General features: G+C 36.9%; 2 protein-coding genes across 3 annotated transcripts; one reads left to right on the forward strand and one right to left on the reverse strand.

Moving 5' to 3' along the window:
- Positions 1 to 1,170: 1,170 nt before the first annotated feature.
- Positions 1,171 to 9,086, forward strand: LOC109055920 (estrogen-related receptor gamma-like). Its single transcript, XM_042743752.1, has 7 exons — positions 1,171 to 1,304; positions 2,046 to 2,440; positions 4,452 to 4,568; positions 5,664 to 5,774; positions 5,983 to 6,144; positions 6,222 to 6,491; positions 7,643 to 9,086. Exons 1-7 carry the CDS (start codon positions 1,249 to 1,251, stop codon positions 7,885 to 7,887), a joined length of 1,356 nt encoding a protein of 451 aa, XP_042599686.1. The 5' UTR covers positions 1,171 to 1,248; the 3' UTR covers positions 7,888 to 9,086.
- A 743-nt stretch (positions 9,087 to 9,829) lies between these two features.
- LOC109055919 (SH3KBP1-binding protein 1-like) lies at positions 9,830 to 20,714 on the reverse strand. Of its 2 annotated transcripts, XM_042743413.1 has the most exons (19): positions 20,506 to 20,714; positions 20,175 to 20,228; positions 19,932 to 19,977; positions 19,768 to 19,841; positions 19,587 to 19,645; positions 19,393 to 19,473; positions 17,625 to 17,762; positions 17,010 to 17,045; positions 16,289 to 16,379; positions 16,023 to 16,213; positions 15,826 to 15,941; positions 15,602 to 15,689; positions 15,226 to 15,342; positions 14,786 to 14,956; positions 13,648 to 13,803; positions 13,471 to 13,567; positions 13,196 to 13,380; positions 12,956 to 13,082; positions 9,830 to 12,028 (listed from the first exon to the last, which is right to left on the reverse strand). In XM_042743413.1, the coding sequence occupies exons 1-19, from the start codon at positions 20,550 to 20,552 to the stop codon at positions 11,464 to 11,466; spliced, it is 2,439 nt and encodes an 812-aa protein (XP_042599347.1). In that variant the 5' UTR covers positions 20,553 to 20,714; the 3' UTR covers positions 9,830 to 11,463. The 2 variants fall into 2 exon arrangements, with proteins under 2 accessions (XP_042599347.1, XP_042599348.1); XM_042743414.1 differs by lacking the exon at positions 17,010 to 17,045 and having other exon boundaries at positions 20,506 to 20,713.
- Between the last annotated feature and the right edge of the window lie 1,569 nt (positions 20,715 to 22,283).

Raw genomic sequence — 22,283 nt, forward strand, 5'->3', positions numbered from 1 at the left:
CACAAAATCACTTTCACTGACCTTTAAATTAAATGTTCCCTCCTGGTAGAATGACCTGCCCAACTCTATCCGAGCAAGAATCTTCAAGAATCGGCTAAAAACACATCTCTTCCATCTTTATTTGACCCTCTAATTCTAGCACTCTATATTCTAATTCTATTTTTGATTGCTTCCTTGTTTTATAACTTGCAAGACAGTCATTGGTTACACTTTATTTTAAGGTGTCCTAGTTACAGTGTAATCATATATTTAAGTGCTGAGTAATATTATTTAACTACATGTACTTTCCATATGGTTAGGATTAAAGTAACTTGCATGTAATTATGCATAATTAATTGTTATTACAATAGTAAGTATGTGTAGCATGTGTAACAAAGGGCACCTTAAAATAAAGTGTTACCCAGTTGTTTATTAATTGTAATATGCTGTAGAAAAAGCACTTTCTCATTGTTAGTTCATGTTAGCTAATGCATTAACTAATGTTAACACATGAGTCCTTATTGTAAAGTGTTACTAATTTTCTCTCTCAAAAACCACTTAACATACTTTACCATGTAAAAGACATCAACTAAAAGGTTTTTAGTGTAGCAGCTGAATTAGAATTAGCATTTAACGCCAATATTCCCCAACTTTACACTGACATGGATTGAAAATCAAACAATGATTCGAGTGACATTTGATGGGACTTAAACTAGCAGAAATCCTGTAGTTCCAGTACAGAGAGCTCAAATTGGAGTCTGTTTTGAGGGTCAACAACAGAGGCAGCAACAAGGAAATGAAGCAGATTTGATGTGGCGGGAGTGGTTTGTTGGTGTTCGCAGCCAACTGCAGATAAGGAATGTCTTTATATTTATTTACATACAACAAAGAGCCTCGGCCACTGTGGAAAATGTAGTAAAAATGGAGGGGGAATTGGGGGGGGGGGTGTAAAAATGATGAAAAAGCATACTCTCAATAACTTTACACAGGTTTCATTGTGTGTACTGAAACCCATAAGAATGCATTCTTTAAATTTTATTGCTTTATGAAACAACTGATTTGCAGTTGGCCTGCTTGTATTGTCGTTTTTGAGGATTTGACCTGTCAGTTATGAGAGCTCATCAATAGGGTTTTAATCAGCATGCATCTGGATTAGATTAGACCCGCCCACCGCTGCGCATCACTTACATAAACCTGCAGCTCCGCATCTCCTGCTCAGTGTGCAGCTCCCTTCCCTTCATCACAGACAGTCCCTGGGGAACAGAAGTGATGGACCTCAAGGAGTTTTGCCTGAGTGAGAACTTCCAGTTTCTAAACCAGCACAAGTAAGCAGGACTAATACTACAATTACAAATTCAAATGCCTTTTTATATATTACTTTTAAGACCTAAACTCTGCAGAAAGTGTTGTCATATGCGTTATATGTCAGTTGCAGCTCAAAGTTCTCATTAATTGATAAAGAGTGTTTTTTTTTTTAAAAGCAAAATGAACTTTTTGTGCAGGTTGTAACTTTTGCAACTCTTTGATTTGACTAAAAATGCCTGTAACGAAGCTTCAGTTTACAGTTTTAATGGTCCGAAGCGTTTGTGGTGTGTTATGTGATGACACGAGACTGTTTGAAGATCGCATGTCATTGCAAATATGTAAATAATGCTTTACTTTTCATTAGCCTATGTATCATAAATGTGCTGTGCACTATTCAATGCTTAGAAAGTTCTTTAATCTTAACTGCATACTGGCATGATGTTTTTAAGATGTGCAATATTTCACTTTCAAGGATTATGAACTGACTAAATTGGTAGTTAATGCATGTTAATGCGTAGGCTAATAATTTAAATGACCTAAAAGTCATTAATTGATAACCCAACTTATTCATAAATATGATATGTTGCTTAACAGGTCAGTAGTTCATGCAGTTTACATATAAATGATGAATATATAAAGAGCTTACACTATCTGTTTAAAAGTATGACATGATAATTAATCACTTTTGCCTCTCATATTCGAGTGTAAATGTAATTAAAAGACAAACTAACACTTTTGAAACTTGCTCCACCTCTCATCAGTCTTTTGGATGCGTCCGCCTCTGATGACCCTCCGTCCCCGACCGATGCGCCGCTCAAAGCCGCCCCGCTGAGCCCCTCGCTCGGCCTGGACAGCAGCGCGACCCCCTTCAGCCCCGGCAGCGCGTCGGACAGCAGCGGCTACAGCGTTTTCTCCGGGAACCCGTCTCTGAACCCGGACTCCCCCGTCAGCTCCAGCTCCATCTCCAGCAGCAGCGCTGCGGCTCTCTATCATCCCGCCGCTCACACAGAGCCCCTGCTCAGCTGCGACTACATCGCGTCGCTGAACCCGGGGCCCAAGCGCCTGTGCCTGGTGTGCGGAGACTTCGCGTCCGGATATCACTACGGCGTCGCGTCGTGCGAGGCGTGCAAGGCCTTCTTCAAAAGAACCATTCAAGGTAACGACTGCAGCCACAAAACATCGTAAGACTTATTAACGGAAGTTAGTATGAACTTAAACAAGTTGAATTATTATATAGTAGGCTAATATAAAACGTGAGAAAAAAAGGCTATATAGTGCAATATTGTTTCAATCTTTATACTTATATTTACTTTTTAATTATTAATTATGAAGTCATTTGACAATAGAATTCTCTCATAAAAATGAAGTGACACTTAGATGTGTGCATTTCCATTTTTAAACAAATGACTGATTTTCGCAGGAGTATGTGACCCTGGAGGACAAGTGTATTTGTAGCAATAGCCAGCAATACATTGTATGGGTCAAAATGATCCGTTTTTCTTTTATGCCAAAAATCATCATGATATTAAGTGAGTATATTCAGTAAATTTCCTACCATAAATATATCAAAACTTAATTTTTGATTAGTAATATGCATTGCTTAGAACTTCATTTGGACAACTTTAAAGGCGATTTTCTCAATATTTAAATTTTTTTGCTCCCTCAGATTCCAGATTTTTTAAATAGTTGTATCTCAGCCGATATTGTCCTCCTAACAAACCATACATCAATGGAAAGATTGTTTATTCAGCTTTCAGACAATGTATACATCTCAATTAAAAAAAAAATAATAATAAATAAATAAAAAAAACCTTATGACTGGTTTTGTGGTCCACAGTCACATATTAGTTAATGACTTATGAGCAATAATGAAAATTAGTGTTCAAGTGTGTGGGTGCATTTCTAAAGCAGCAGTGCTGTTAATGAATGTAATGATCAATATGACATGAGTTAACTATCTGTCTGACATTGATTTGTGTGTGAAGACTCAGTGTGCTGCTGTTTTAATCAAAGCACATTGTCAATACAATTGTCTTGATTTTGATTATTTGGAATGGTGTTCATAAAATACCAAATTAAACTTCAGTTTTCTTCTTATTATTATTTTATGAACTGTAAAGCTGAGATAAAACTGTTGCCAATGATTAATAATTAGCCACTGGAATTTCTATCACATTTTTTTAAGGTTTCTATTGTTAGATTTGTGTGTGTGTGTGTGTGTGTGTGTGTGTGTGTGTGTGTGTGTGTGTGTGTGTGTGTGTGTGTGTGTGTGTGTGTGTGTTAAAATATAGTAAAAGCATGGGTAATATAAAATCAGAATTGTTGTCTCTTGGCACATATTGTCAACATATGCATTAAATATAATCTGGCTGTGATATATGTTGTGGTCTGCATGAAAACCATTTACAAAATTATATATATATATAGGGGAGTTTTGTAAAGGTTTCTGATGGATGCAGACAGTGTTTTTATTGGCTTTGGCCTTGGGCAGACAAAGAACAAGTGTGTGTTAACATATCAATATACTGATGAAGTGTTCAATCACATAATGGATGCTCTCATCCCGCAGAGTCTTGTCCAGCGTTGTGTTTTAGACAAATCTATTGATCAGCGTTAACTGTGGAAACTCCAGGATTTGCTTCTCTGGGCATTAATGAGTGTTGAACAGTCGTCAATACTCTCGCCTCTGGGGAAGCACCGACTTTCTACCTCTTGCCATGATTATTAAATTATGAGGCAGTGCAAATCAATAGTTGAACTCTGTCTGGACTCCTATGGATTTCTGTGTGAAAGCTCAGCTTGTGAAGCATGGGACCAATGGACTTTATGTTTGATTGAACATGTGATAGATATATCGCACTTCATAGAGCTACAGCTCTCAGTACATACAACTGAGCTTTATGGCTTTTTATGGCTTTATGGTCTGTCTTTATGGCTTTTTAATTAAAAAAAGAAATAACAATTAATGGCATTCACTTACAACATTAAAGCATGTGTTGTGCTGCTCACACAGGCAACATGAGTTCGTATCCAGCTAGCAGTGTTTTCTGATACCGTCCCTCCTCCCGGTTTTTAATTCTCCTCTGAATAAAAAAAGTGTGAACAGGTCAGAAGAAGGAAGTGAAATAAGTGAAGTGTAAGTCTGGTGTGATCGGTTGGTGTTTCAGGAAACATCGAGTACAGCTGTCCGGTGGTGAACGACTGTGAGATCACCAAGAGACGGAGGAAATCATGCCAAGCGTGTCGTTTCCAGAAGTGCCTGCGTGCCGGCATGATGAGAGAGGGTGAGCTGACACCAAACTCAAACCATCATTTGACCTTATTTTATCTTTAGATGTTTGCTTTCCTCGGCTAAAATAACTCATGTCCACATATGCCTACAGTGGGATCCAAAAAGACTGAGACCGCTTATATTTAGCATTTTTTAGTACTGAATACAATATATACAGTATATATACAATCCAAAGATATTTGCAGCACAACTGTTTGAGTGAATATTGCAAATGTACTTTATTTTTCTTTGGAAAAGTATGGTGAGAAGTAAATGTATGGTTAAACAAAAAATAAATAAAAAAAGATGCTCTGTATTGTATGAAATCAGTTACTAACAATGAGCAGTACATTTGTTACAGTATTTATCCAAGTCTCAAAACTTTAAAAGCCATATATATATATATATATATATACATATAAAGTTGACATTATGACTTTAAATGTTGTAATTATGATATAATCATGATATTATGAAAAGTTCTGACAAGATTCAGTCTTACTAAGTTAAAATTATGGCATAAAAATCATAATTATGACATAAAAGGTTGAAACTGACATACTAAGTCAAAATGATAATGTACTAAGTCATAATTATGAGATGAAGTTGAAATTATGACATAAAAAGTCAAAATTATGAGATAAAATGCCAAAAATGATTTTTTTTTAAATTGGCTTAGTATGTCATAATTTTGATAATTATGATTTCTTGTCACAGTTTCAACTTGATCTAATTGTGTTTTTCAAATTGTAAAGTGACTGTGTTTCATTTATGACTTCAATAGTCAGAATTTTTATCTCATAATTATGTTTTTGTTAGAATTTTGACTTTATCTCGTAATTATGAGTTTTTCTGTCATAATTTTAAACATGTAAAGTCATAGTTGTGACTTAGTATGTTATAATCGTGACTTTTGAAGTCATAACTATGACTTAGCAAAGCGTGACTGTGTTTCTTATATTGCAGAAATGGGCTTCCGTACATTTGGATACAGTGTCTATCTTTCTATTTCTATTTTCTAACAGTGAACACAATAGCAGTAAGAACTAGTCATGTTTTTTTTTTATGTTATAATGACATTATTTTCCGCGCGTGTGTGTGTGTGCAGGTGTGCGTATGGACCGCGTGAGAGGAGGCCGACAGAAGTACAAGCGCAGAGTGGATTCAGCGCTCTCTCTCTTCACCAAAACACCTTACGCTCATCCCAGCAAACCGATCCGTGAGTCCCACCACACACATACTGACATTCACGAAAACAGCCTTCACTCAACTTTCAGAACACTTTAAAATATGAACAGAAGAGCAGCGGACCTGAGCATGAAGGCCAGCGTTAGAGACTGTCGTCAGTGGATTATGAGTGGATGAGGATTTAACCTGATTAACAGTTTAACATCATTAATAAAACATCCTCATCTTTTCCTTTCCAGGAAACAAAGTGATCTCTCAGCTCCTCGTGTCTGAACCAGCTCCTCTGAGAGCCGCCCCTGACCCCGAGACCCCCGACAGTGACCTTAAAACGCTGCTGACCTTATGTGACCTCTTAAACAGAGAGCTGCTGGTTATGATCGGCTGGGCCAAACACATTCCAGGTACACAGCCAGTGCTGATCTGATCGATCCTCATCCAGACGTGCTGCGTGAAGATAACCGCTGGCTGTGTTTGGCAGGTTTCTCCGGCCTCTCGCTGGTGGATCAGATGGCGCTGCTCCAGAGCGGCTGGATGGAGACGCTGGTGCTGAACGTGGTTTGGAGATCTCAGGGTTCGGCTGACGAGCTTCAGTTTGCGGAGAACCTGCGACTGAACGAGAGCCAGTGTCGAGCCGCAGGACTGCATGATCTCTACACGGCTCTGAGACACCTGACCTCCAAATACCAGCAGATGGGCCTCAACCAGGAGGAGCTGCTCACTCTCAAAGCCATGGCTCTGGCCAACTCAGGTATATCTATATATATAAACCTCTTACATTGAGTTATGTGTAATTAAAAGGGAATGTCACAGGGAAAATGTATTCCTGATGCTTGTATTGATGCTTCTTAAGTAGTGTCGAGGGATTGCCTAAACCCTGTCTGTATCTGTTTTTTGTGATAGGAGTTCATTCTGCTTTATTTTAGTTCCCATTTTCAGTCTCAGACTCACTGGCCAAGAAAAACCAATCAATATAAACAGTAGAGCACAGATCAATACATCCATTATCCGCGTCTCGCATTCGACCGCAGGGCGTTTACAGTCAGACGACACCCAGAAAACTACCGTGTTTTACACTTGACACTGAAAAACCTAAAGAGCATGACCAGATGGACCTGGGGTAGCCCATTGAACACCAACAGGGGACATTCTAGAACGCTTAATGTGAAAAATGCATTAAAATGGTGTTATAAAAACACCAAACTCATTAAACACATTATTAATAAAATAAACTATTTACAGACAAGCAGATGAGCCCAGAATACGAAGGCAGTGCATTTAATCACACATTAAGTGTTTTCCTCCCAAAGAAAACCACTATAAAGGAGGTTAAATTGGCTTAATGAATTAAAATTGTGTTAACGGTGTTTTAATAATTAAAAATTATATAAATATTTAAATATATATATATAGATATATAATAAATAAACTAAATTATAGATTTTTCTTTTATGCCAAAAATCATTAGGATTTTAAGATTTCCTACCGTAAATATATCAAAAATTAATTTTTGATTAGTAATATGCATTGCTAAGAACTTAATTTAACTTTAAAGGCGATTTTCTCAATATTTAATTTTTTTTGCACCCTCAGATTCCAGATTTTCAAAGTTGTATCTAACAAACAATGCATCAATGGAAAGCTAATTTATTCAGCTTTCAGAAGATGTATAAATCTATGAAATTTTTAAGTCGCTTTGGATAAAAGCTTCTGCTAAATGACTAAATGTAAAATAATAGGAAGCGTTGCATTCATATTATGGGCTCATAACTGCTTGTCTGTACATAGAATGATTAAGTCACGTTAAGTGTTTTTCACATTTAGTGTTTTTCACATTTAGTGTTTAACACTGTGCTCCAGCAGCCGAGGGCCTCTAGTGACCTCACCAACGCTTTCTTTCAGACGCAGAGAATGTGGAGGGCGCCGAGGCCGTGCAGCGCTTCCAGGACGCGCTCCACGAGGCCCTGCAGGACTACGAGAGCAGCCAGCGTCCGTCCGAAGCCCACCGCGCAGGACGCCTGCTCATGACGCTCCCGCTGCTGCGTCAGACGGCGCTCAGAGCCGTGCGCTGCTTCAGCCGGCTGCACAGGGACGGACGCGTGCCCATGCACAAACTCTTCCTGGAGATGCTGGACGCCACGATCTAGAGCAGGACTGAGGCATTTTAACCCCTTAAGTGTCACCCCCATTTCTGAACACTATACAAACTTATCCAGAAGTTTTTTTTAAGACAATCTGCAGATTATTGCAGAAGCGGAATCATTTAAAAAAAAAAATACTGTAAAGAAAATGCACTGTACCATTTTTTAAATGAAAAATAAATATTTTACAATCCAAAACTGATATAAAAGTAAAGTCTTATGTCTAAATAAGCTATGTTCCAAATTTGAAGTTGATATTAAAAAAATGAAATTTTATTTAAAGCTTCATACCACAAACAGCCATCCAAACTCCATTTAATTTTTGTTTGCATATCTAAATTTCTCTGCTATTACTTTTTAATTACTATTAAAAACTAATCAATGCTATTAGCTAATTAACAATTAAGTAAATAATTAGTTAATAACTAAATAATACTAATTAGTACTATTAATGACTCTGCTATTACTATTCTCTTACTTCTATCACAAAATAACCACCCAATATTGAATTTTGAGACACAGACCTTTCCGACGATATGTATTTTGTCAAGTTTATAAAGTTTTGATAGTAAAAGAGCGTAATATGACACTTGACCCCGCCCACTTAGGGGGAGGAGACTGCCAAAAATATATTAAAGCTCCATTTTCACGGAAAAGCAATGTCGGTTTTCAAAATGGTTTTCAAAGGATGAATTTCGAGATTACTTAAGTATGTAATAGAGAAAAAAGACACAGAAAACAAGGCACTTAAGGGGTTTTACTAGAGCAGCTCCACATGGACATCAGGGTAATCACGTCCAGTGCTAAACCAGTCTGGCAGCTAACCTGCACTCGATGACGAGAGGTTCATATCGCTCTCCGTCTCACTGAAGCACAATCTTTTACTATTTATTTGATTTATACCGAGATGACCATTTGATATGGTGTCAGCGATAGCTCAGAAGCAATTTTTTTGTTTTACATGATATATCAATGTTTTTCATTTTTGATTCTGTAGAGGTTTGTCATTCTAGTTTTGGGAATTCGGACACTATTGAAGACGCAAGACAGTTCCGGCGACCAGCATCACAAACAGCAACACAAATAGTCTGCAGTACATTGTCAAGCTATTGAGCAATATGCCTTTCTATTTATTGTCTAATTTATCACAAATGCCATCTATCTGCTGTTATTTATATGAAAATAAATTATTTTTTGGAATTGTCCAGAGTGCTTTTTTCAAGTGCATTTACAAACACAACAACTTTAAAAAGTTTAATTCAGTGTTCAAGAAAGAATAACTATATAATCAAAATGTATTCTAATACTATGTAGATAATGAAAAATAAAAATCATGTTAAAATTCAATTTTATACATAAAAAGAAAAATATATTATAATACATTAAAACTAATTATTAATCAATAACTATTAATAAATTATTAAATATCATATATTTTAAAGCATCTCTTAAATTATTGTAATAACTATTTTTTGCTAATAATCAATAACACTACAACATAAAATACATTATGTTATTATACAAAACTAATTATTAATAAAGAATAATTAAATATTATATTATTAATATATCCATTTGAATAACCTCTTAAATTATTATGATGATTTATTATACTGATAATCAGTAACACGAAATTAAAAATGTATATTATAATTAAATTTTATATATAAAAGACAAAATACATTATACAAAACTAATTATTAATAATGAATAAATATTATATTATTTATTAACATATCCATTTAAATCATAATAATGAAAATTATTTATTTTACTGATAATCAGTAATAAAATGACCTATTTATTATTCTAATTTATTTATATGAAAATGGTTTTCTGGTATTTTCAAAAGTAGATACTGATATCGGAATAAGTGCATTTACAAACACAATAACGTCAAAAAGCTATATTCAGTGTTTTAGGAGGAATACAGTAAAACAAGCAAGTATAACTTATCAAATGGTTTATGTTAAACACAGTAAGGTTCTTTGCATTAACAACTTCATCTCCAAAAGAATGTAAAAACCAATAAATCATAACAATATCTGCCAGAGACACCAAATTGTCAATCTTGTCATGAACAGGGTGAAATACTAGATTATATTTGAACCAAAAAGGAGATGATATGAATACAGTGAACATTCAGACTTCATATTCAAATTCAAGCTGACTTTAGGATGTAATTCATGTTTCTACTACAGTAACAGCCACGTTTTACCATCTCAGAGGCACACTGATCCTCCGACGGCAGTCTGCATTTACACACAACAGTCCTCTGAGGCGTAACGGAAGTGCAGGCTGTACTCGTGTGTGTATGTGTGCAAACCGTGCTGAAAGTTTGCTGATTATATATACACTGTGTTGCCTGTAACAGAGCTGCAAGCGCTACATACACTATTAGCGTCCTCTTCATCTCTCGCTCTGTTTTGCAATGCATGCTGACATATACAATTTAATTTTCTTTTTTTTAACATGTTAATTTACTTCTGTTTTAGAAGAACCACCTGTAAACTGCTTATTACAGACATTAACCATGAGATTTCTTTACAGCTATATCAGATAATTATTATTATTATTATTATTGTCATCAGACAATAAAACTAATGCTCTTGGTAATTTATAATGCACATTTTCTGTTTACAAATACTTTAAGTGAATTTTTAAGTATTGATTTAAATTCATCTGCATCTTATTTGCTCCCATTACGCTGTGATATATACAGAAGCCCATCCTGCTCTATAGACGTCAGAATCAGCACTGAGCTGTCCAGTAGTAATAACATAACCCCGTCAGTCAGTAATATTAGATACAGCCTCAGGATGATGACGTGTAACTTCTGCACCAGCAGCAGCACTTAATGAAACTCATCAAATAATCACCTTTTCAAATAGGCTGCTTAGACACGCTCCTATCCTGTCATTGGCTGGCTAAACACACTGCCCCGCCCCACTCTCACTCGATTGGTTGATCAATGTTTCAACTGCACCAGCGACACAGTGTTTCGACTTTCCAGTGATGTTTAGTTGTCTTCAGTTGCATAAGTTTGGGAAGTATGTTAACATGCCAAAAAAAAAAAAAAAGTATTTTTTTGTATATGATAAAACACATCTGCCCTTAATGTACAAATGAAAAGTACTTTGTTCTTCTGTGTTTGTGGAATGGGATTTTTTCCCCTCTTTTACATGATGTTCCATATTCTCATAATAACTCTATATTATAAGGCACCCAGTGATACTCAGAACACTGTTCTAAAAGAAATATTTTGCAAATGCTATAATATGTTATCATAATTCAGAATTTGAAATTATTCAGTTTTTGTGAATATCATCATATATAAATATATAAATCATATTCAATCTTCTTCTTAGGTCCGTCGGTGCTACAGGACACATTGGGCAGCAAGCAAATGTATATATTCTCTGATATTGAGAATACTGTTCTAAAAGAAGTATACATATAATTTTTTATATATACTTATACACAAATACTTTTCAATGACTAATTCTGTATTTCTGAATATAGTTCTGTTGATGGGTAGAACATTCAATCTAATAATTTAGAACCACTGTGTTGGCTTTCCTCTCAGAAGCTGGTTTCATTCATATGAGGTTTGGGGCTGGTGGAAGATGAAGAGGCGGGGCTTTCTTGCCCAGGTACGTTCTCATTGGACGGGCTCTCACTGGTCGGAGAGGTCAGAGGTCGTCTTGGAGACGCGGGTGTCTGTGATCTGGCTGGACTGAGCGGTGAAGGAGCAGGACTTGATGCTGCCGAAGCTGGTCTTCTCATGGATGCTGCTGCTGAAGGGGAGGATGATGATGATGAAGGTGTGGAGAATGACGGCTGCATTCTGAGGCCGAGTCGTGCGTCGAGCTCACTGCACATGGCTAAACTGCGTCTGGCCGCGTCCAGGCCGGCCGTGTCCGAGCTCTTGGCCCTCTCCTGACAGCGCTCCACAAAGCTGCCCCTGCGGATGGAGCCGAGGCCGTCGCTGCCGGCCAGAGATGACTGGCTCAGGCCCAGGTGGGGCGGCTCACGGGGTTTGCTGAGGGGGACCAGCGGGGCCTGACGGGGCAGACTACCGGTCAGAGGAACCGGACCCCGAAAACCACCGGCAGCCCGAGCGATTTCACTGAACTGAGACTGAAGACTGTGGGGAGAGACATGAGAGACCATAGAAATGAACAACAGTGCCATCTACAGGACATATATATATATATATATATATAAATATAAAAAATAATAAAAATAGTGATAAAATTATTGCACTTTATTTAGTTATTTAAAAAAAGTAAATAAATAAAAAATAAAGTGTGATTATACTGTATTCTATAATAAAAAGGAGTATTAAATACTTATTAATTACTAATTATTATATATAGTAAACTTAAAAATAAAATGCTAATATTTACTTTTTTAAAACATGCTGTTAATTAATATTACTCAGTACTTACATATATATATATATATATATATATATATAATATATATATATATATATAATATATATATATATATATATATATATATATTAGTGATGTTAATCAATAAAAATATTTAATCTCGATTAATCGCATTATTGTCTTGAGTAAATTTAAAAAGTGTGAAGCGCACTACAGAAATAAGCACGCCTAACTGAATTGAAGTTGAATGTGAGGAAAACTAAAAACCACAAGAGAAAAAAAAAACACTTTTACTTACGCACAAACCAGTAATGTCTAATTCACCAACAACTAACTTCTTGTGTTGACGTATATTTATGTTTGACTGCATTTAGTGTGATGATGGATAGATTGCAATGTCAAGTTTATAATACTAGAACTAATGTAGCGAGCATGCGTGCAAATCCATGTATGCTTTGTGTGCTTAACGCATTATAAAAAGTTCTTTAGAATATAAATTGCAGCACATTTCAGATGATGAAAAAAACGGTCCACATTTCTGTAAGATGCAGTAGGTAAATATTTAAGTGATTACAATAGTTTAACAAGCAAAGCTATATTATTGCAAGATCTTTACTGTGCGTGTAATTTTGTGGGCATGTGTTTTGAGGGTGTAGGACTGGAGGTGTGTGTACCTGCACATGGAGTTGCGTGAGGAGTGTGTGAGAGACGCGGCGGGACTCATGTCAGGTGTGCGGGTCAGTGCCAGATCACACTGGTCCAAAAGCTCCAGCAGCTCCTCTTCAGTGGGACCTCCGAGAGCTTTAACACACAAATACACAAAACTGAGCAGTGCCTCCTGAGAAGGAGATGTTGTTACCTGTCCTCTCCTTCCTTGCAATGCATTTCACATTCATTTATTCCTCCGCTCTCACCTTTGATGTCCACTTTCCCTGCAATCTCCATCGCCGTCGTGAGGTCCCACGTCTGGATGCTGCCGTTGCTGTGTCCGCTGAAGAGGTACCGGCGGGGCCTGGACCCAATGCGGCTGGATCCCTCACACTCATGCACCACGAACGCCGTGATGGACGTCCCGTCCACCGAACGCACCTCACACACCTTCAGAGGAGACACAGATCAAGCTTAGCACTCTCTCAGGTGCTCTACTGTGAAAGAATGCTGGTTTGTCTTGTTAGTATTTGAAACTGACCTCTTCCCATTGGAGGAGAGCCTCACGTAGAGTTTATCGGTGTCGGGAACCACCCGCTGGATGAACACCTGCTGCTCGTCGCGCTCCCCATACGGACCTGCGTTAGTAAACACATTGTGGCCCATGCACCTGGAAAATTAACATAAATGTGATTTCATTCTACTCACTACATCTGACCTATTTCAGTTCCAGCAGCACAGCCTCCATGGCCGTCGATATCGTCCAATGAGAGGATCTTAAAGGAGGTGAGGGGGGTGGAGCCCGGCTGAGTGGAGATCATGCCTCGGAAACGCGTCACCGTCCAGGTACGGACGTGATTGTTGTCTGCACACACTATAGCAAGGAAGATTTGTGATTAATTACTTTTTTCATTTGGAAATAGAGAAAAGAAGTTGTTTTGTAGCAGTTTTTGCAGTTTTAGAAAATTCTGGAGTTACTGTTTTTTATCCAATGTAGCATTAATCATTTATGCTGAATTTAAAAAACAAAAAAGAGAGAGAAAAAAGCTAAATATTAAACTAGTTATCTCATCCTATTGATCCTTATTAAATGTAACTAAATGTAAAATGTTTTTGCAATTTTTAGAAAATCTGGTTTTGTTTTTAATTCAATAATAATAAATGGTACTGACTTTTTTATTTGCTTTTTTTTTTTTTTTAGAAAAAAGCTAAATATTTTTACTAGTGATTTCAGACTTTTGAGCTCCACTATATTCCTCACATAAATGAGCATGTGTATGATTTTTTTTTTTTTTTGTAAATGTAAAAAATACTGAATACTGTTTTCCAATTTAATATCAATAAATAAGTTTGTATATATATATATATATATATATTTATTTATTTAATTTTTTTTTTTTTTTTTTTGCAGTTTTAAAAAATACTGATGTTCTTGTTTTTCGATTCAATGTAAATAAATTATACTTTTTTTTTCTTATTTTCTTTACATGTGATTTCATACTTTTGATCCTTTTATATTCTGTACATAAATGAGCATGACAGTTTAATATGAAGAAGAAATATTTCTAGGTCACGATTAAACGTCTGTCAAATGATTAATAACATCCAAGATAAAAGTTTTTGTTTACATAATGTGTGTGCACTGTGTATATTTATTATTTATATATAAACACACACACATGTAAATATTTCAGAAAAATATTTTGTTTGTGTCTAGATTAAACGTAGTAAAAATAATAAATGTTTTTGCAATTTTGTGAAATTCTGAAGTCTGTTTTATTTGTTCAATTTATGAATATATTTTACAGATTTTTGTTTTTTCACATGATACCCTGCACATAAAAAAACCTCTATACCAGAGATGAGATGTTTCTCAGACAGCATGATCTTGGTAACAGGGCTGCGGTGCACGGAGAAGGTCTGGAAGAGCTGTGGACCGGATCCCACCGTCTCCGGATGCTGCACTATGACACGCACCGTGCCTGAACTAGTGCCATACGCGATCTCGATCCAGTTCCCACTGTCACCTGAGCAAACACAAGAGCACACAAACACAAGGTTTAACAGAAACGACATTAAAGTGCATTTTAGATGCTTGTCAGTACATTATGCAGTAGCGGTTTCAGTTCACACATTCATTTATTCTTTCAAAGTATATTACTCCAGTAATAAGTCTTTTTCTCAATGGGTGTTTCGTAATTGTGCGATCCACTGGAGTGCTAATAGTTTAGTACTAGTTGAATATGGTTTAGTGCTATGTGCTACGACACCGTGAGAGATGACAGGCTGGCGTTACTTGTTTTGGGCGTCAGGTAGACACTCAGAGCAGTAATCGCATCTTCAGTGGGATCTCGATACAGCTCAGTCACCAGCAGATCGTTATCCTTCATCCGCAACGGAAACTTCTGGACATCTGACAGACACAGAAAAGCACAGCGTGTCGTGAACAGCTTGATCAACCACCATGAATGCACTGGAATGTATCCAAACAAATGTGTTATAACAGCTCAAGCAATTAGAAATAACATTAACAGCAAGTAATATTATTATTTTAGCTGGACGTTCAACAATAAACGATTTTTAGAACTGCATGGAAAGCTACTTTTTTATTTGCAAGACCAAAACCTGAAAGCATAACATATTAGATAATCATCGACTGAGTATCACTTTACCTATATAGTAAATAGATCCATTATTGCATCCCAAAATGAGGAATGATCCGGCTGTGTCATAACTGTTGATAGGAACCACATCCTGGTTCTGCATAAAGAGAGGTGAAGAAATCAGGAAGTGAACACTTCTGCTTGTTGTGATATTAAGAAATCGATTTCATCTCAAACATGACACCGGAACAAATACAGAAAGTAACGGTCATGCATCGGTCAGCTCTCGTTACCTGCCAGTGTTTCGTGACAGCGTTCCACACTCCCACTTTACCCGTGTGGCTCGTGGCGATGAGCTGATTTCCTACGAAGAACAAAGCCTCCACCGGCACGTTCAAACTGAACACACCTGCGGATCACAACAGACAAGAACTCTGCTTTCCAAACATCTGTGAAAGATCCGAAAGCATTCTATGACACGAGAGCTTACCGATTTCACTGCCGTTTCCATCGGGACAGATCGCCCACAGTATGATTTCTGTGCCCGATGCAACGGCAACCATCTTATCATTGTCCCCTAGAGAACCGCCCATGACTTTGGCATTAAGAGCCACTCGGTCGATCACCCAGTCCAGCTGAGGGCTGGTGAACACCTGCTGCCAACCAGTCGACTCTTTAACCCTGAGCACAAGGGAAAAAAGTCACACGTGTAAATCCCAATCATTACTGTAAGTGTCATTCAAAGAGGAACCCTACCTGTAACAGACCACAAACTGGGCATAAGCCACAGCAATCCAGTTATGATGACCACATATGATTCTGACCATGCCTGGATCAGAGACCGGACCTAAACAACAGATCACATGATTCAAGAAAGTATTCAGAATTACTTTCTTAAACTGAAAACAGGAGGAGTAAACTAAGGATGCACCTAAGAGAACTAGAGTAAAACCACGTAAAATAACACAGAAAAGAAATGAGTAGAATTGATTAAAATCGAACAGGACAAAATGGACAGGAATAGAAACAAGTAGAACTGAGTCAAATAGAAGAAAATAGAAGAAAACAGAATGGAATTAACCACAGTACACTAGAAAAATTAGAGTAGAAATGAGTAGAGTAGAATAGAGTAAAATAGAATTAATTGCGACAAAAATGATCCGAGTAAAACAGAACAGAATAGAACAAACCAGAGCTGAAATGAATTGAACTGAATTAAACAGAATTGAACTGAGTAGAGCAGAACTGAAAAATATAATGAAACAGAACAGAATAAGCCAGTTAGGAAATTAACAACCAAGTAGAGTACCACTGAGTGAAATAAAATAGAATTAAACAAATCAGAGTAGAAATTGGTTGAGTACAATAGAGTAAATTAGAGTAGCAATGATTAAACAGAATAAATAATCTAGGGTTGAAGTGAGTAAAATAAAATAGAATAACATAAAACAGTAGGATAAAACAGAATAAAACAAACCAGAGTTGAGACGGGTAGAACTGAGTATAATGAAGTCTGAAAACGATAAAACAGAGTAGAACAAAACTGAATAGAATGGAACAAATCAGACAAGAGGAGAACAACTTAGTAGAGTAAAACAGAATAACATAGAATAAATCACAGTAGAAACTATCAGACGACAATAGAGCAGAATAGAATAAACCACACTGAAATGGAGTAAAATAGAATTGAATAAAATCAGAGTATAAATGAATAGGAACAACGTAAAATAGAACAGAAGCAAGCAGATAAGAACTTTGTAATGGGATTCAAAAGAATAGAATACATCAGTAGAAATAAGATGAACCAAGTACAATAGAATATAATATAGCAGAACTGAGTAGAATAAAATAGAAAACAAAACAGAATAAATCAGAGTAAATAAGACTGCAATATAACAGAAAATAACAAAATAGAACAGAATAGAACATACCAAAGCAAATTATCATAAGAGAAAATAATAAAATTGGCAAAAGAAAACTGGAGTAGAATATGATAGAAGAGAATCAAGTAAAGTGGAATGCAATGAAGTAGAGTAGCAGAGAAAATCAGAGTGGAATAGAATACTAAAAGGAACTATAGAGAAAGGCAGACCTGTCCCCCTCTCCTCTACGGCAGCTTTGCCCAGGTTAGGCGGCATTGTGTTACTCCTCCTCACAGGGGCCCTTTCCACCGGCCCCCTGAACTGGGGTCCTGCCACACTGTGCCTGTTTCTGCGCTTCACCGGATACACTGCGACACACACAATTAGGGCTGTCACTAACGATTACTTTGGTAATCGAGTAATCTGTCGATTATTCCGATGATTAATCCAGTAACCATAATCATAAGGTTTTATTCAAAAACACTGTTAAAATACAAAACGTATTATAAACAATACAGCTAATGTACTTTACGCATTATAACCGAGCGGCAACCTCCCGCTCTCTCTCGTGAAGCCAATAAGGAAGTGACTTAAACTGCAATTCATCGACTGGCCGCTTGAGGCTGGCTGCAAAAGGGAGTCAGTCCCATAGACTCCCCATGTTAAAATGCCCAACTTTACAGCAGAAAAAAACATGTTTACAGCCTGGTTCAAAAAAATTATTTTGGTCTATATAGTTAATTTTTCCCTTCATGACAACTGTGAGGGGAGGGTGATTTTTTTTTTTTTTTATATGTTTAGTTTAAATTACGTTTTGAATTTATGTTTTGTTTAATTAGGGTGGTGGCTTGTTTGGTGGGTGGTTTGTTGCTGCTGACAATGCCGTCGAGCTAGGTGGGCGTGGCTTCAGCAACCAGCTCCCGCCTTTTTGCCCATTTTCGATTATCCGGGAGAGTCGCGCGGTGACGCGCTGCCAATATGGCGACGGCCCGCTCTGCACACTATGAGCTTCAAAACCGCTATTGAGGAGTCTATGGGTGACGTCACGGACACTACGTCCATATTTTTTTACAGTCTATGATTATAACGAATGCCAGCAGAGGGCGCCAACGGTCTGACGCGGCGCGATACAATCCTCGTTTAGTTCAATTATCCACTTAATCTTTAATATTTTGCCATTTCTGTCAATTTCTGTAATTTCTTCAATATTTGGACATCGAAACATGTAAACTCAGAGCAAGGCGCCAAGCTTTTAAATTTTGAAATCGTGATGAACAGTTATATTTAGAAAGATATCCATGCATTCTCCTGGATTTGCGTAGGTTTATAAACGATTCCCCTTACAAATGATCCCAGATGAACGTTATAATAAACCCCAACTCACAACAATGTGCAGTTTGAGATGCTCCACACACATAACTGATAACAAGAGATGGGCAGATGAAGCCTTGTGAAGCTTTCGAGGCTTTTTCCTGACCGTACCAAAAAAGATCCAGAGACCCAATCCGTGACATCTAGTGGTCAGCTGCAATTATAACAGCCACTTTAAATGATCACACATCTTGTTGATTCCAGTTTCAACACAAAAGCAATCCTCAGCAGCTGTGTCTTCATTCTGAGAATCACTGAAAGTGTTACTATGAAGCAGGGAGCGAACACCAAGCATTTCACGTCTCCTTATAATCAAAATCAGGTTCTTATCAGGTGTTTCACTGCGATGTATGAAGCCTCAAACAGAGATTTGACACAATCCTCGACACAGTCTTTCGAACCAGTCTGCTTCATAAGAATAAAACATGCTCCGGAGCCTCAGTGTCAGACGATAACTGTTTGCACGGAGCAGCATTTACTGTGAACGGAGCCGCTCTGACACACACACACACGTACTGTACACAAGCACAAATATTAAACCTGCATTTTTTAAAAATCGAATACACAAAAAGAGCCTCTGAAACATGCTGTCTGTCTGAAACAGTGCTGAACTCTGTCTCCGTGTACCTGGCGGAGGCAAGTAGCCGTTGAACAACACGTTCCCGCAGGAGGAGCGATCCAACTCATCACACAGCTGCAGCTTTCGCACTGCGGAGGAGATAGAGACACGATTAGATCAGAAACCACCGTTTAATCAACATGCATTATTTTAATATGTGGCTCAAAAGCATCAGAATAATCCCAGCGCAGCCTGGTCTCACCCAGCGGCGTGATCCCATAGAACTCTGCCTCGTGCATTAATAAGTGCACATCTATGGACCTGTCATTAAAAACAGCGTTATGCCATAATAATAATAATATAATATAATAATAATAATAATTATAATAATAATAATACACTTCATTCGTTAAATTATCTCCTGTACAAAAACACAGACGCACCTGGGGTGAAGCTCTTTGGTGCGCAGGAAGTTGAGAATAGGAGCAAACAGAGACGGATCTCTGTCAATGAAGATCTAAAAAAGACAAATATCGAGCTACGTTAAAACACTCTCGCATAGTAAGAGTGTTAGTATTATTAGCATGGATGATATAATAAACGTTACCGCTCCAGTCTCATCTTTAAGCGTTGATATCCGTCCGCTTAATAAACTAGAAGTATTAAAAACACACACGTATTTATTGTGCACACACATTACGTAAAAAAAGTATTTCTGTTCTAATAAGACCTATGTCAAGAACCAAACAAATCACATATCAGTTATTATTCTTAAACCTAATTAAGTTATAAGCACTTAAACTGTCAATATACGCAAACTATAGCTTTATCTGATCTAAAACACACAAACCTTGAGAAAAACGAGTCGGGAACCCATGTCAGAGTCTGTCTGGAGGTGCTGAACCTGGATTCATACATTCAGACATAACAAGAAAAACACTTTTAGCCAAAAACAAGAGAAAACATCATCGCATCCGTCCATTATTTGTGATAACAGAACGCTGTACAGGAACGCAGATGTTTATTACTGTCTGCTGCTATTTACAGTACGTTACGTCACTAAAACACGAATGCAAACTCGTTGTTATGAAGACTGCATTGCGTAAAGTAACATTTGTAAAGTAACAGATGAGAATGTTAGTAAAGTGTGTGGCTTGTTTCGAGCAGGATGTAACGTTAACCTTTTGCCCCCGACGTTAAGATGAATGATGTCGCCGATCCTCGCCATGATTTCGCTTTTAAGCCGAAACGTTCAAAGTTGATCGTCGTTTTAAGTAGGTATTAATATTAACTTCATGATAAAAAGCTGTTTAATTTACTAGCCGTAGTAAGGAAACAGCGGAGGAGCGGATGTTGTCACGTAATACTTCGTGCGGAAGCGGAGACGCGTCGACTTTCAAAATAAAAGTCCGTGAACTAACCTCACAAAAGCCTAAATAAGAAGAAGCCTCACGCTCTCGTCCTCCTCGAGTGTGTTTTTATGCATCTAAGCTTATTCTTATAGAAACGTCGTCAAATGAGCGGTTAGTAGTTTTTTTGAAATCTGAGCATCAATGTTCAACAAAAGATGGATGCTACAAACGATAACGTTCCCATCAGACACGTGATTCAAAATAATTGTAATAATTTTAGTAGTGCCTATTTTTGTCATGCAACATTAGTAATGCGCCCTAGAGGAATGTTCACGTAAGCAGGCATGTTTCTCATCTTTAATTAGAAAAGGTAGAACAAAATTCAGCAGCAAACATCATCACTAAGACTTAAAATAACTGTTCAGCCTCAGGAAGGACTTCACGTGAGCTGGTGCCTCAGCAATGGCCCTCACCTTCAAAAGTGACTTTTGCAACTTGATCTGTCCACAAAAAAAAAAAAAGTTTCTGTTTCAACAAGTTTCAGCTTTTGCTATCTGCATGACGTCATGTTAGTAACATTCTTCATCAGAAAGGTTCACTGACACTTGTGGTTGGTCAGTTGTTGAATTATCAGGGGTATTTAATGACTTATGATGAGTTTCTTTAATACTTCAACCTCCCTGTTTCCCCTAAAGAATTTGCCTCTGTAATTGGTGCTATCTCTTTGAGTGTTGTTTCTTTATGTAGAGGTATTTCATACTCTAAACGTGTGTCTCTATTGCAGCTAGCTGATACGATTTGTGGTAAAGTTTGTTTTTCGACATGCATATTATTACAAATAAGGTCAAGGAAATTTCATTTAAGATACTGCATAAATTTTACCCTGCTAAACATTTTCTATCCAAATTTAACAAAGACATAGATGTAAATTGTTCATTTTGTTTTTTGCAACCAGAAACCGTACCTCATATTTTCTGGCACTGTCAATATACCAAAAGGTTGTGGTGGGAAGTTTCTAAGTTTATAAGTATTAAATTGGAATGTAATTTTCTTTTGTTATACTAACATGTAATATTTGTTTTTTTACAATATGAAAAGAGTATGGAAAGGGAAGCGTATATTATTAATCTTTTGATTATTTTAGTGAAGTTTCATATTCATCGGTGTAAATTTACTAATCAGAAACCTTTTTTTTCTGTGGTATTGAAAGAATTAGAAAATTATATGGTTTCCATTAAGGACAGTACAAACAAAAAAGCTGTTAAAACCATGTATTTCTTGAATACTTTTAAAATTTTGTGAAATGTCAAAGCCTTTTATTGTTTGTTTGGTCTATTTAGTTTTATTTCAACTCAATGGTTGTATTTTGCATTTGTGTATCTGTAACCCTGGCAATTTTTTTTTTCTCTGTATTTTCTGTGTTCATGTTCTGTAATTGTTATTCATGCAATAAAAAAAAGTAAAAAAAAAAAAAAAAAAAAAAAAAAAAAAAAAGGTTAACTGACACTAACTCTGTGTAAATGTTATAAACATAGCAGTATACTGTGAATTTTTATTTCTCCTGCCATTACAGTCACGTATATTTACATATATAAATAACCATTTAA

The sequence above is a fragment of the Cyprinus carpio genome, chromosome B18 (assembly GCF_018340385.1).
Source record: "Cyprinus carpio isolate SPL01 chromosome B18, ASM1834038v1, whole genome shotgun sequence".
Taxonomy (NCBI): Eukaryota; Metazoa; Chordata; class Actinopteri; order Cypriniformes; family Cyprinidae; genus Cyprinus; species Cyprinus carpio.